Here is a 15,403-nt window from a genome sequence, read left to right as displayed (position 1 = left end):
AACAGAAAGCAAAAGACCCAAACATGGAGACAGGGAACTGGGAAATGAGGAAGGGCAAGCAGGGCAAATTCTTGCCCTCCGTGCAAAAATGGAGTCCGTCACCCACTCCTGAAAGGAGAAGCAACCATTAACTCCCCGGAGAATGGAGATCTACGCCCCACAGATTTGTATAACGGCACGAGGATAACCAGACCAAGCCCATCTTTACACATCCTGTTTCCCAGCCACCTGCTTGCTTGGAGAAGAGCCTGTGATTCCCACCCCTTCATGCTTTTACTTAAAGAGTACCGTATTTTTCACTCCACAAGACACACTTTTTTCCTCCTAAAAAGTAAGGGTAAATGTCTGTGCGTCTTATGGAGCGAAAGTGTGGTCCCTGGAGCCAAATGGCCCAGGGGCAAAAAGCAGATCATGCTTTTTTTTTTTTGAAAGAGGGAAGGGGATGTTGAAGCAAAGCCGCTGATTGGCAAGCGATCTGGAGGGAGATAAGGGACGCTAGCGATAAAGGAGGCTGCCTGGGAGGGGGAAGGTAAAGACAGCAAACTTGCAAGGAGAGGAGACAGGAAGACTAAAGTAATGAGGAGAGAAATTACAATAAAAGGAGTAGCAAAGAACTGCTCCAGCTAAGGAAAAGACACTAAGGCAAACAAGAGGGAAGGGAGTGTTGAAAGGAAGCAGCTGATTGGTAAGGGATCGGGAGGGAGATAAGGGACGCTAGCGATAAAGGAGGCTGCCTGGGAGGGGGGAGGTAAAGACAGCAAACTTGCAAGGAGAGGAGACAGGAAGACTAAATCAATGAGGAGAGAAATAAATAATAATAATAATAATAATAATAATAATAATAATAATTTATTATTTATACCCTGCCCATCTGGCTGAGTTTCCCCAGCCACTCTGGGCGGCTCCCAATCAAGTGTTAAAAACAGTACAACGTTAAATATTAAAAACTTCCCTGAAGAAAAGGAGTAGCAAAAAACTGCTCCAGCTAAGGAAAAGACACTAAGGCAAACAAGAGGGAAGGGAGTGTTGAAAGGAAGCAGCTGATCGGCAAGCGATCGGGAGGGAGATAATGGATGCTAGTGATAAAGGAGGCTGCCTGGGAAGGGGGAGGTAAAAGCCCATGGATCCTCAGGATTTTTACATTGGGTCACCCCAAATTCACCATCAGATCACATAGCATGTCCATGGCTACAGCCTGCACCAAAAAAATCACACATCCACTGTTGCGTGGGGCTGCAATAGGGCAAAAACGTGGTTACAAAGAACAGATCAACATGGATTCTCAGGATTTTTGCACTGGGCTACCCCAAACTCACCGTCAAGCAATGCAGTTGTTTTAAAACAGGGGTTATGTGAGATCTGACGGAAACCCAAGCTAGCAAGTTGGCCTTCTGGACCAGCTCAAGTTTCTGAGTCGCATCACCAAGGGCAGCCCCACAAAGAGTGCATTGCAGCAATCCAATCTGGAAGCGACCTGAGCATGGAAGCGACCCAAGCTTGCAGGGCAGCAGCTGAAGAAGGAGCCAAAAGGGTTTTCTTGTGTGTGTGATTCTTTGTGGCTGATTAGCTGCTTTCCCTGTGCAAAGGTCAGAGGGGGCAGGGTTTCTGTTGAGGCAGGTGATTAGCTGTGGGAGGAGCTTCTGGCAAGAGATGGGCTGCACCTCACAACGGTTGGGAGGAATGTTTTTGCCAAAAATCTCAGAAACCTCATCAGGAGGGCTTTAAACTGACTAATGTGGGGGAGGGAGACAGTGCTCCTGAAGGTAGGAGTCTATTAATTGATGAAGATGATCATCCAAATGTCATAGACCAAATGGAGCAAACAGCAAGCAGACCTAGTGGTGGGAGGAAAAAATCCTTAAATAAGAGACACGGGGGAATGACTAATGGACTTCAATGTCTGTACACTAATGCACAAAGCATGGGAAATAAACAAGATGAGCTTGAGCTCTTGGTACAGCAAACTAAATATGACATAATAGGCATCACTGAAACCTGGTGGGATAAGTCCCACGATTGGAATGTAAAAATGGAGGGATACAATCTATTTCAGAGAAACAGACCAGACAAGAAAGGAGGAGGAGTGGCGTTATATGTCAGGGATGTGTATACCTGTGAAGAGATCCAAGATTTAGAACCTCAAAGCCAAAGTGAGAGCATTTGGGTCAAAATTAAGGGAGAGAAGAATAACAGTGACCTCATTGTGGGAGTTTACTATAGATCCCCAAGCCAAACGGAGGACATAGATGATGCCTTCCTAGAACAGATGGCCAAGCATGCAAAAGGAAGGGAGATAGTAGTAATGGGGGACTTCAATTACCCGGATATCTGTTGGATGTCAAACTCAGCCAAGAGCATAAAGTCAAACAGATTCCTCACTGGCCTTGCAGACATCCTGATCAAATTTGCAGATGACACCAAACTGGGAGGGGTGGCTAACACCCCAGAGGACAGGATCACACTTCAAAACGACCTTGACAGATTAGAGAACTGGGCCAAAACAAACAAGATGAACTTTAACAGGGAGAAATGTAAAGTATTGCACTTGGGCAAAAAAAATGAGAGGCAGAAATACAAGATGGGTGACACCTGGCTTGAGAGCAGTACATGTGAAAAGGATCTAGGAGTCTTGGTTGACCACAAACTTGACATGAGCCAACAGTGTGACGCGGCAGCTAAAAAAGCCAATGCAATGCTGGGCTGCATCAATAGGAGTATAGCATCTAGATCAAGGGAAGTAATAGTGCCACTGTATTCTGCTCTGGTCAGACCTCACCTGGAGTACTGTGTTCAGTTCTGGGCACCACAGTTCAAGAAGGACACTGACAAACTGGAACGTGTCCAGAGGAGGGCAACCAAAATGGTCAAAGGCCTGGAAACGATGCCTTATGAGGAACGGCTAAGGGAGCTGGGCATGTTTAGCCTGGAGAAGAGGAGGTTAAGGGGTGATATGATAGCCATGTTCAAATATATAAAAGGATGTCACATAGAGGAGGGAGAAAGGTTGTTTTCTGCTGCTCCAGAGAAGCGGACACGGAGCAATGGATCCAAAGTACAAGAAAGAAGATTCCACCTAAACATTAGGAAGAACTTCCTGACAGTAAGAGCTGTTCGACAGTGGAATTTGCTGCCAAGGAGTGTGGTGGAGTCTCCTTCTTTGGAGGTCTTTAAGCAGAGGCTTGACAACCATATGTCAGGAGTGCTCTGATGGTGTTTCCTGCTTGGCAGTGGGTTGGACTCGATGGCCCTTGTGGTCTCTTCCAACTCTATGATTCTATGAGAATAGTGGCTGAGTCATCTCTGTCCAAAAGGGCTCATAGCTGGCAAACCAACCAGAGTGGGAAAAGGACTCTCAACTACAGAGGGCACCATTGATCCAGAAGCACATTGTCAAACCCCAAACAGGCGGCTACTGGAAATTATAGTTTAGTTATACTACACACTTTAAAAAACCAGGAAACTGGGAGGCTGGCACAGGAGAGATGCCTACAAAATCCTGGCCTGCGTAGGAAGAAGTAGATTGGGAAGCAGAGATCTGCACTTCCTTCAGGAACATTCATTTGGGTTATATAAAGCTGAAAGAAAACATTTTTGTAATGTGTCACAGTAAATAATTAAATGCAGGAGGGGCTGACTGGTGCTTGGAGCTGAAGCTTCTACCCAGGCGCCAAACCAAAGGCAGCCATGATTCATACCTTGTAATTTGAATAAAGACAAAAACTGAAAGTATCAAGAAGGGAGTTATTTTATTCAACAGCATTCTTTTTATTTATTGCACGTTAATTAATTATATTTTTAAAAAAGAAAATAAATATGCAAGGTTTTACTAGCCTGCTTTTCACTCTCCTGAGGGGCCAAGGGAGGATGAAAGGAGAGTCTGCCCCTCCTTCACAGAAGCATAGTGTTGGAAGGGACCCTCCAGGGTCATCTAGCTCACCCCCTGCAAAGCAGGATGAGGGGATGCCAAAATTATCAATCTCTTTTAAAAAGATGATAGAACTGATTGCGGAAACTATCAAGGCATCTCTCTATTAGCTGCAGCTGGCAAAATTCTTACAAGGATCTTAGCAAACCGTCTCATAACAACATCCAAGGTGACCCTTCCTGAATTCCAAAATGGCTTTCGGCCTTCCGGGGGACATGATTTTCCCCGCTCAACAGCTTCAAGAAAAATGCAGAAAGCAAAACTAATCCCTGTATATGGCATTTATCGACCTGACTAAGGCTTTTGACACTGTAAATGCCCTGTGGACTGTCCTTCTGAAAATTGGCTGCCCAGATAAATTTGTGAACATCATTCGGCTCCTCCATGATAATATGACAGCAACAATCGCAGATAACAATGGCTCTCAAAGTGAACCATTCACGGTGGGATCAGGTGTTAAACAGGGTTGTGTTATTGCCCCAACTCTATTCATTATTTTCATTGCCATGATCCTACACTTTGTCGAAGGGAAACTCCCCAACGGAGTAGAAATCATATATCGAACAGATGGAAAGCTCTTTAATCTGAGCAGGCAGAAAGCAAAGAGGAAGTTTATCGTAACTTCCGTCAAGGCAACGTAGTGTGCGCACGCTCAGATGATGACCTCCGAACTATCCTAAATATATTCGCAGAAACTTACAAAAAGCTTGACTTATCACTCAACATCCAAAAAACCAAAGTGCTGCACCAAGTACAAAACAACCCCTCTGCAGCACCACAAATCCAACTCAACGGTGTAACGTTAATCACATTAACTGTTACAGGAGAAAATTTCCTAATTCACCAGCATAATGAATGATGATTCACACCCTGGCTGGCACTTTCTTGATCTCCTGCCCTCGGGCAGAAGATATAGAAGCAGGATTAGTCGCCCCAACAGGGTAAAGAACAGCTTCTATCCGGGGGCTGTTAGGCTGCTGAATGAAAAGATAACAAGAGGGCAACTGACTTTTGGGTTTGGTGGGTGTGCGTCAGTAAATGAGGGGAATTAAGACTAAGAGAGCTGAGTGGGGGGGGGTGCTCCTGTAATCTCACTGTGTACAAGTTGTACAAGTGACAATAAAGTAATTCAATTTCAATTCAATTCCAATTCATAAGCAGGAAAAGGTTTTCCACAGGGTGGAATGGAAGGCATCTGAAGGCAGCCCTGTTTAGGGAAGCTTTTAATGTTTGATGTATTACGGTATTTTAATATTTTTTTGGAAGCCGCCCAGAGTGGCTGGGGAAGCCCAGCCAGATGGGCAGGGTATAAATAATAAATTATTATTGTTATTATTGTTGTTATTATTGTTGTTGTTGTACCAGATGAAGAGTCCTGCAGGACTCGGAAAGCAGAGTCACAGCTCTGGGATATTGTGGTTAGATGAGGGCAGCTTAGTCCTTCTTGGTGAGGATGCCACCTCCCTCTTCCTCTGCTTCCCCCTGAGTAAATGGGGCTCCTTCCGCCTGCAGAGGTTGCCAAAGAGGACCCAGGTTGTGCCCCTGCTCTCCTGGTGCTGGCAAGAAGGGGCTCAGCCAACCCCCTCTGGGAAACGAGGAGGCGAGGGCTGAGATCCAAAAGGGAAGGTCTGCTGCCAAACCAGCGGCAAGGGATATTTTCTGGAATATCGGGAACGCTCTCCGCCCCCCTTTCCAGCCTGTCCTCTTTGCCCCCATCAGGCTGGCCAGAGCTCAGAAGGCCAGAACTGCAACTTGACTTGGAAAGCTGCACAACTGCAAGGAGAAGCAGCAGAGGGAGCGAGAGGAGGAGGAGGAGGAGGAGGAGGAGGAGGAGGAGGAGGAGGTTGGGCTTGATATCCTGCCTTTCACTCCCCCTTAAGACAGGCATATCCAAGGCCAACCATAGCTGTCAACTCTTCCCTTTTCTTGCGAGGAATCCTATTCGGAATAAGGGAATTTCCCTTAAAAAAAGGGAAAAGTTGACAGCTATGAATCCAACCCACCAGTTGATTTAATCCAGCCCCCGTGGGAGTATACTGCATCCTGGAGTAAAATCCTTAAAAAACAAAACAAAACTCAACAACTTTGGGGGTAAAATTGTAAGTGAAACTCAACAACTTCAGCCCTAAAAAAACTCAACAACTCTAGGTTTAAATCCTAAAGAAAGCTCAAAACTTCAAAAACCTCAATCCCAAAAATAGCTGAACAACTTTGGGGTAAAATTCTAAGAAAAACTCAACAACTTCAGCCCTAAAAAAACTCAACAACTCTGGGTTTAAATCCTAAAGAAAGCTCAAAACTTCAATCCTAAGGAAAGCTCAGCAACTTTGGTTGGCCCTCAAGCATGTTCACTTCATCAACTCTGGCCCTCTTTGGGAAAAAGTTTGGGCCCCCCTGCGGCGGAAGGAGTCTCAAAGCAGCTCACAATCTCCTTTCCCTTCTTCTGTGAGATGAGTGGGGCTGAAAGACTTCAGAGAAGTGTGCCTGGCCCAAGGTCACCCAGCAGCTGCAGGTGGAGGAGCGGAGACGCGAACCCGGTTCCCCAGATTACGAGTCCACCGCTCTTAACCACTACCCCGCGCTGCCCAGGAGCCCTGCAAAAGAGCACCCTGCCATATCATTTTCTAAAAATCATATTAATTTCCATCCGTTTTCAATTGCAACCCAATGATGGCCCCATTGTAACCATGCCAAATGAGGATACAATTACTAATACCAATAATCCAAATACCCAATTAAATAATTTAGGTCACCCCCCCCCCCCCCCGCATGCTAGAACTGTCTTTCTTCTCTCTCCCCCGCAGGACTCGGGCCGCCCAGTCCCGGCCTCAGTTGCTCAGCCGCGAAATGGGCGCAAGAGCTGCGCGGGGGGCGGACGACCCTCCTCCTCCTCGGGCCCAGGCCCCCCCAGCAGCCCCGCCGCCCCGCGCCGCCCCGCGCCTCACCTGCCGCGGCTCCGGAGTCTCCGCTTCGGGCGCGCCTCCCGCTTTGGCGCCCAGCAGGCCCCGCCCCGCCCGCCTCCGGCGCCCCCATTGGCTCCCCCTGCGCCCAAGCCCCGCCCCCCGCGGCGCCGCGCCATGTGAGCGGGAAGCGAAAGCGAAAGCCGAGGCGGGCGCGCTCCTGCGCCTGCGCGGAAGTCTCCCGCGCTCCGGGCTCGGGCGGGGCTGACACGTGGCCGCCCACTCCCACGTGCAGGGAGCCCCGGCGGGCAGCAGGCGGGGCGGCGCTCCTCCCTCCTCGTTCCAGCCCCGCGAGGTGGGCTCGGCGGAGGGGCAGGAGCGGACCCCAAAGCGGCTGAGCCCGACACGCCACCTGGCTCTCTGCACGTCGGAAGGGCTGCCGGGGCCCGGGGTCCCAGGGCCGGAACCCAGGGCCGGAACCAGGCTGTGCTGGACCCGAGTCAGAGACCCAGTTTGGCACACACACACAGGCAGGCAGCCTCAATGGAGGCTCCACCTGGGGCAAAAAAAGGGGGAAAGGGACCATGCCCCCCCCCCATAGCCAGACCACTGCGAGCCCCCCCCCCCCAAATGGTGCACGTGTGCTGCTCATAGCTGTCAACTTTCAGCTTTGAAAATAAGGGATCAGCAGCCTCCCCTGTCCCGGGACAGACTACGGGATAGCTAACAATCCGGGACAGCAGCGGGAAACGGGGCTGGATAAGGGAATTTCCCGCAAAAAAGGGGAAGGTTGTGTCACGGCTGAAAATTGGCCGCTGTTTCTTTAATGTGAATAAAGCTGGGTCAGCATGAGTCAGCGGCCTGAACCGGGTTGCATATAGAGTGTGAAATGTTAGTTTGTTCTTGGGTTGGTTGGTTGGTGAAATCTGGTAGTGGAGTTGGTCAGTGGCTTTTGCAGAAAGACTTTTAAGAATAAAAGCAGAAAGCACTCTGCAAGGATACTTTTCTCGTGGACTCTTTTATGCTGACGGTCAGAGGACCATCTCTATGGTGCTTCCCCTTCTTGCAAGCCACATTCCCTTCCAGATGCCCCTTCTCCCGAGAGAGCTCTGCCCATGACGAGCTTTCCCTGGCATTGCCCTACGGAGCTGAGGCAGCGAAAGGGAGGCTTTCCTCCACCCCCAGGGCCACTTGGAGGCAGGCAGCCCGCCCAGGAGGCCCCAGGTTGAAACCAGCTCATATCCCCAGCAAATCAGCCTTGCAGAGTTTGACGGGATCCTCAGGGCCATCTAGTCCACCCCCCTGCAATGCCAGAATCGGCTCGTTTGGCTCGGCTTGTTTCTGACCTGCCTGGCACCGTGGAGAATCCAGCTGTGTGGCTGCCTTTCTCCTCACTCCCGGCAAAGTTATTTCGGAGGCAGTCCGTGGCCGTGGACTTTGCTTAGCCTGCTGGGCTGCTGCCGAGTGCAGTTTTCTGGCACCGCTGCCTTGCCCAAGTTGCGCAGGGGGAAGCCGGACCCTTCTGCGTCCTGCACATCATGCAAAAGTTCAAGTGTGCTGGAAAACGCCACCTCCCTGGATCGCAGTGCTGCCGTTTAGCAAACAATCCTTCCTGATAACAGAACCATGTATGATTCCTAAGCTGGGCAACACCCAGGGTGGCAGCTGCCCGTCACAATTTGAAAATGATTAGGAAACTACAAAAAGCATAACCAGACAGAGAGGTTTTGGGTGACCTTGGGCATAAGTTTGCTTTTATTGACTTATCATTTTGTCTGGATGCATCTGGGCGGGCGGGCGGGCGGGCAGCCTCCCATCGCTGCCATCAGCCTGGTTGGGGCACCGTGAGACGTGGCGCTGGCGAGCCCTCCAGCGATTCCCAGCCTGAAGGCATTTCACCTCTCGGATGGAACTCCAGGCGTCTCCTGAAGCCTTCAAGGGTAGTTGTCGGCATATGAAAACTTGGGGATGAAATACTTCCGCACCAACTGCTGCATGGCGGTGAAAGACTTTGGTGATGCTGGCCTCTTCGGAATGGGTGGGAAGGGGTCCAAGTTGATTCTTGGCAGGGGAAGTTTCACAAAGGGCGCAAACCCCTTCATGAGGTAGCGCGGGAAGATGTAGGGGCAGTAAAAGCCTGTGTTTGAAGGAGACAAGGAAGAGGAAGGCCGTTGGGCATGGGAGAAGCCCCTGGACCCCCTTTCCTTCCTCGCCCCCGACTCTAATCCAGCAGAGATCAGCTGGGAAACAACTCGGCTCTCCGTTTTTCAACCAGCCACTGTACTTCTGCTTTCAACAACAGCTCAATGTACTGGTATCTCTTTTCTTTAAATATTTATATAACTGCTTTTTTAAAAAAGACCTACAAAGCTAAAGGTAAAGGGACCCCTGACCATTAGGTCCAGTCGTGGCCGACTCTGGGGTTACGGAGCTCATCTCGCTTTATTGGTACAGCTTCCGGGTCATGTGGGCAGCATGACTGAGCCGCTTCTGGCGAACCAGAGCAGCGCACGGAAACGCCGTTTACCTTCCCGCCGGAGTGGTACCTATTTATCTACTTGCACTTGATGTGCTTCAGAACTGCTGGGTTGGCAGGAGCTGGGACAGAGCAAGGGGAGCTCACCCCGTTGCAGGGATTTGAACCGCTGATCTTCTGATCGGCAAGTCCTAGGCTCTGTGGTTTAACCCACAGCGCCACCCACGTCCCTAAGACCTACAAAGCAGCTCTTGAAAATGTAAGAAATTGTGTACATCCAATAAAAAAACAATTCAAGCGGATCAAAGGAGATAAAGGAGCAGAGTAGCCATAAAATTCTAATGTCAATCTAGTCAGCGCTTTGAATTGTGCTTGGATATGAACTAGCAGCTAATGTAGACAGAAGAACGGTGGAGTAAAATAACCCACATCTTGAGCTCCCAAGAGGAGCCTGGTCACAGCGTCTGAGATGCTAAACATGTTCAGAAGCAGGACCATGCGCCAACCCATGACGGCAGGTGTGACCCTGGACAGATCTGCCTTCTGCCAGACAAGTTGCATCAGGTACACAAACCACAGCTGTGCTCAGGCCCTGCTGACCAACGTTGCTCCAAGGTCCTAGGAGCACCCCATATGGAAAGGAACCCCCTCATCCAAAATCCTGGACCAGCATCCCTGTGTCTTGCTTGGATTAGCGGGTGATGATAGTGTTATGGGCTGGGCCCCCTTCTAATGCCTGGATCCAGCACAGTTTCAGTTCCTGGAATAGCCAGGCTGGCATCCTAGTGAGGTAATGGCCCTCTCCGTATGGGCCATTAAGGTAACAAAGGAAGTGGCTGTGGGCCAGAAACCAAATGGGTGACAAAGGCCAGAATTGCAAGTTGCTTTTTCAAGCTGGAAGCTGGCAGGCTGCAGGTTGAGGAGCTGAGAGTCAGAGCTCTGCCTGATTTCAGTTGTGTCTATGGGAAAAGCAAGACCCTCTTGGGGTGTTAATGCTGTGAACTCCTCCATCGCAGGCTCAGGTGGTGTACACATAAGCAAGAGATCCTAAAGCCACCGCAGTCTCTGCTGCCCCACATTCCAGAGGAAACAAACCCTGGAAAAGTACCTGGAACACCTGGAATTTTGGGCCGTCCAGAGATTGGGGTGGTGTGCAACAATAGTCACAATATTTACCTCCATTCTATGAAAATCTTCACCTTCCTTCTTTGTGCAGACAGGAATATTGGCTCGCTCACTGTGAGTGGGATAAATCCCTTCTGGGTAGAAATAGCACCCCCCCCCCCCGAATGCTTTCCGGCCAGTGACATCCCAGAATACACAGGACACACCTCTTGCCCAAGGCTAGGCATCTAGGAGGGATTGTCGGATTAATCTGCCAGGTGTGTGTGCAGACCTGCCACAGAAAAGTCTCCAGAGCTGTCTCTGGGATGATGATGGCCCGGAATCGTGGCCAGTTGTTTTTAAAAAGGCCAAGCCTGGGCATCTAAGTGCAAGCGCCCAAACAGGCAAGATGGTGCCAGCAGCTGGCACATGCAAAGACGTGCCTGTTCATCTCCTCTGCCGAGGGCTAAACCTGGCCCTTGATTTGCCAGCGTTGTTTTAGAGATAAAACAGGCAGAGTATAAACATCCTAACAAGCAAAGACGGAAATAAATCTTTCCAAGCCACAGAGAGTAATCTGGGGTCAAACTGGTGAACTAACATTAGTTTCTCCTGCCGCAGGAGGAAGGGGGGGCAGGGTCTGGGTGGGGGGGCGGCAGAGCATTTGCCCCCAGTGCCATCCAGGCCCAGTCACGTCTGTTTGGGGGCAAGCAGATAAAAGCCACAGGGCCAGGCAGTGGGGTGAAGACCCCCCCCCCCCGGCCACCGCAGCTACTTACGCTCGGGTATTCTCTTCCTCAACATGGCGTTGGTTTCTCCGAGCCGCAGGATGGCACGCTTCCTGTCACAACAAGGGCACGGGTTTACCAAGAGCAGCAGGAGTCCACGGAAATGGCCCTTGCCCCCACGCACAGCCTGTGATCCGTTGTGCGGGGAGCATGCGCAGGTGAGGTCGGACGTACCCCCTGCACTTTTAGGGGGACACTATGTATGGGAGAAGCAGCCGTGAGCCTGGCTGTGCTGGGCCCGGGGGTAACCCATGAAACGCGGTCCAGGCCCCGTCCCGAATCCAAGGGAGGAGTCAGTCCGGCAGGGCCAAGGCAGGAAACCAGGCAAGGACAGGTACAGGATCACAGGCAGGTTCCAGCAAACAGCAATGTTGCTCCCACAACCTGGGGCGGGGTCAGATAGCCTTTTATCTTTGTCGGGGTAACGGCCGGTCCTGATCCCCCGGCAACTCACCTCCCTGTTTCGCCCAAAGGCGAGCACTCCTCCTGCGAGTACTCAGGTCTCGCCCTTTCTGAGACCTTAGTCTCTGCAGCTTGGGAGACGTCGGTGGGTTACTAGACCCAGGGGCCGCCTCAGCCTCGCCTGACCCAACTGGTAGTGGAGCAGCTGTAACTGATGGCCCAGCTGGAGGCAACAAGGTCATCCCCGCATCTGGAGCCAGGGCAGGCTCAGGCCCCTGACTCGGCCCAGCTGGTGCCTGCTGCAGGGGAACCTAGACTGGGATTCTTCAGGATCAGGCCCCAGACTTGGTTCTGATGCCCCTGAGGCAAAGGATCTGGTTCCAAGTCCGAGCCCGAGTCCCAGGCCATCACACCGGCCTAGACTGGGGGCAGCGTTGTAGAGAGAGAAACACCCCCCCCCCCAAGTTCCAGAGTTGTTGGATTATTCTATACTCTACCACAGCCACAGAAAGCCTGTGCCCCCCCCCCCACTTGGGTCTTGCTCTGGGGCTCCAACTCCCATCACCATCCCTGACTTTTAGCCCTGGTGCTTGGGGAGGCCGTAGTCCATCAACCTCTGGAGGGCCACACAGGACCCCCAGCCCTTCACTGCCCCCAGAAATCTGTGGGGAGGACAGACAGAATCATTCTGCCAAGCTTGGGGGAACTGATCTGCCTCGTGGAGCCCGGGTGCGAATTCTCAGTGTTGCAGATCTAGCGAGTAGCCATTGTGCGGTCAATATTTTTTTTGGGGTGGGGGAGGCAGCAGCACCCAGAAAAGCCATGCATTTGCCTGGGCTTCCTCCAGTGTCCTGTGTGACAGCCCCCTCTTACTTCTTAATGGGCGGCAGGGCCATGACGGTGTCCTTGGGGGTGTCCTTGGGCGAGATCAGTGAAGAAGAGACCAGCTGCTTCATCTCCTCCAGCTCCTTCTCCAGCTGCTTCTCGAGGAAGTAATGGATGGCGTCGATGGGGCAGACGGGCTGCATCCAAAACTGAGCCTCCTCCGTCTGCAAAAGGAGAGCAGCCCTGAGAGTCCCTGGTGATGCCACTTCCCTCGCCCTGGGGGGCAGCGGGGGGCTTTGGCGGGGGGCAAAGCTGGGCCTAGTGTCCAGTCTCTGGGCTGCTGTGTCCGGAGCCCAGCTTGGGCCGGCAGGCTCTGGCATGGGAGGAGGAAGAAGCAGGTGGGGGGGGGGAACCTGAGTCTGGGGACGAGGGGAATCTCCCCTTTCCACTCCACCAACAAGGGGCTTTCTGAACTGGTGGCCTCACCTCCTTTTTTATTATTATTAATTCATCTTTGTGGATTTAAAATATCATCTTACATATGTATTACAGACAGTTACATCAAAATTAAACACAAAAAGATAATAGAAAAAAGATAAAGAAAATAAAAATAAAAAGCAAAAAAGAGTTAACAATAAGAAATGAATATGAGTTATAACATCCTGTCTTTTCTAATAAAGTCTTCTGAAAGAGACTTCCAATCGGTCTCGTTGTACTTTTTCTATTGTCAGTTTTATCGCACAGTTTGTTTTATAACTTTTCCTGTATATTCATCTAGTATATTTATTCCATTTGTTTATTATATACAAGTATCATTCAGTTCTGCTAGGATGTCATTGTTACAATATAATCTTATATATTCTTTGAGTAGTCTCCATTCTTTGAATATTTCTTGATTTGGGGCTCCTCTGGCTTTTCCGGTCAGCTTTGCTAATTGAAAGTACTCTGGCATGAGTGATTGCCAATCTATTATACTTTCTGAACTGGTGGCCTCACCTCCAGGCTCCCTGACTCCTCTGTCTTTGGCTGCTCTGCATTGTCCGTGACATCACCACCCTCTGGCTCCTAAATCAGAGGAAAACGCACCAGTCAGAGCCCAATTGGGCAAATGTTCCTGCCACATGCAGAACATGCAAAAAGAAACATGGCAGGATATCTCCAGCTATAGGGAACCAGGCGGAGGGCCTTCTCGGTGGTGGTGCCCGCCCTGTGGAACGCCCTCCCATCAGATGTCAAGGAGATAAACAACTATCTGACGTTTAGAAGACATCTGAAGGCTGTTTAGGGAAGTTTTTAATGACTGATGTTTTAATGTATTTTTAACCTCTTGTTGGAAGCCGCCCAGAGTGGCTGGGGAAACCCAGCTAGATAGGCGGGGTAGAAATAACAAATACTGTATTTTTCGCCCTATAGGACGCACTTTTTCCCCTTCAAAAATGAAGGGGAAATCTGGGTGCGTCCTATGGGGCGAATGCAGGCTTTCGCTGAAGCCTGGAGAGCAAGAGGGGTCGGTGCACACTGACCCCTCTCCCTCTCCAGGCTTCAGGAAGCTATCTGCAACCCCTGGGAGCCCGCGGGAGTTCCCGCTGGGCTCCCACAGCTTGCAGAGAGCTGCCTGTTCTGGGGGCTGGGGTCGGGGGAAGCTCGGGCTTCCCCCGCCCCAGCACCTTGCCTGGGGGGGGGATAATTTTATTTATTTATTCCCCCCCCCAAAAAAAACCCTAGGTGCACCCTATGGGCCGGTGCGCCCTATGGGGCGAAAAATACGGCAATAAATTCTTGTTGTTGTTGTTATCCAGTCTCTGAATGCACTGCTCATGTTGAGGGTTTCAGGCAACTTAGATCAGGAGGTTTGCAAGTCTTCTCCAGGCCTCACTCTGTCTTATTTATGGAAGATCCCTTTTCATTTCTTATTTCTGTTATTTATATATAATAGAAGGTGGCCTACAGATGAACTAAGAACAGCTGAAAACTTAGAAAAACAACCACTAAAAACAATTCAACATTAAAACTCTCTCTCTCTAAAATCTCATTAAAAAACCTCACTAAAATGACAGATACTCTTACCCTTATGCATCTATTACAAAACCATAATTACCATAAATAATTGAACATTACAAGTGTCATTACAACCCTGCCAAAGATTTTAACTGTTTACAGTGGTCTTTTAAATAAATTACAAATTTACTCCAATCTCTAGAAGATACTTGATCTTCCTGGTTTCAGTAAAAGATGCAATAAACCTAAATTTAAATATGGAACCCATGGAGGGAGAGGAGGAGGTCTGAAAATTTGAAAGAACCTTCTACTTTAATGTTTGAAATGGTTTTGTTTTAGATGTATAATACTATCTAAAACTCAATATTTTATATTTAATTTTTTTTTTAAATGACAGATACTCAGCCATCCAAGTTCACTCTTAGAGGGAATGTTTACAGCAGGTACCTTTTGTTAGACAACAAAGGGCATTTGGGGTGGTGAGCTCAAGGGGGTCTTCCCGTACCTGCGGACTCTCCTCCTTCCTCGCCCTCTTCTCCTTCGCAAGGGATCTCCTCCCTGCCCTCTCCTTCTTGCTCAGGTCTTTTCCCACCTGGAATGAAGACGCCAACAAGAGCCTCACATTGCAGTTCAATACACCTTGCAGTACGGTAGCTATCGGCTGTTGTGGGCGGCCAGGGAAAAGGATTGGATGTTCCAGCCTGTCTTTTAAGGATATTTGGATTCATGTCTTCTGTCCGATATGCTCTGTGGTTCGGTGGAGGGTGACGGGGGGGGGCACTGTCCCCAAACTACCCCCACCTGCCTAGCTGCCCTCTTTCCTGAGGTGGCCTTGGCTGTCAAGATTCCTCCTGCTCCTTCGTCTCGGCGTTCCCTGTAGAGAACTCAACAGGGAAGGGGAGGACGGGCTGGTCATTGGCTCTGGGGGCCAAAGCTGTGGGGCTCCCTGCCTTCTGCCCCACCAGTCTCCATGGGAACCACCCAC

The 15,403-nt window shown here is 50.2% G+C and overlaps 1 protein-coding gene across 11 annotated transcripts in view; it reads right to left on the bottom strand.

The window, feature by feature from the left end:
• Nucleotides 1-8,550: 8,550 nt before the first annotated feature.
• The window catches only part of WDR97 (WD repeat domain 97), a 35,111-nt gene continuing 28,258 nt past the window's right edge, over nt 8,551-15,403 (bottom strand). For all 11 annotated transcript variants that reach the window (XM_083448978.1, XM_083448974.1, XM_083448975.1 and 8 more), the window contains 5 exons: nt 14,924-15,010; nt 13,417-13,485; nt 12,469-12,644; nt 11,185-11,246; nt 8,551-8,962 (listed from right to left, as the gene is read on the bottom strand). In XM_083448978.1, the coding sequence (XP_083305104.1) occupies nt 8,760-8,962; nt 11,185-11,246; nt 12,469-12,644; nt 13,417-13,485; nt 14,924-15,010 (597 nt within the window). In that variant the 3' untranslated portion in view covers nt 8,551-8,759. The remainder of the gene's footprint in view (nt 8,963-11,184; nt 11,247-12,468; nt 12,645-13,416; nt 13,486-14,923; nt 15,011-15,403) is intronic.

The sequence above is a fragment of the Podarcis tiliguerta genome (assembly GCF_965153285.1).
Source record: "Podarcis tiliguerta genome assembly, chromosome: 7".
Lineage (NCBI taxonomy): Eukaryota > Metazoa > Chordata > Lepidosauria > Squamata > Lacertidae > Podarcis > Podarcis tiliguerta.
This window is presented reverse-complemented; position numbering and strand designations above follow the sequence as displayed.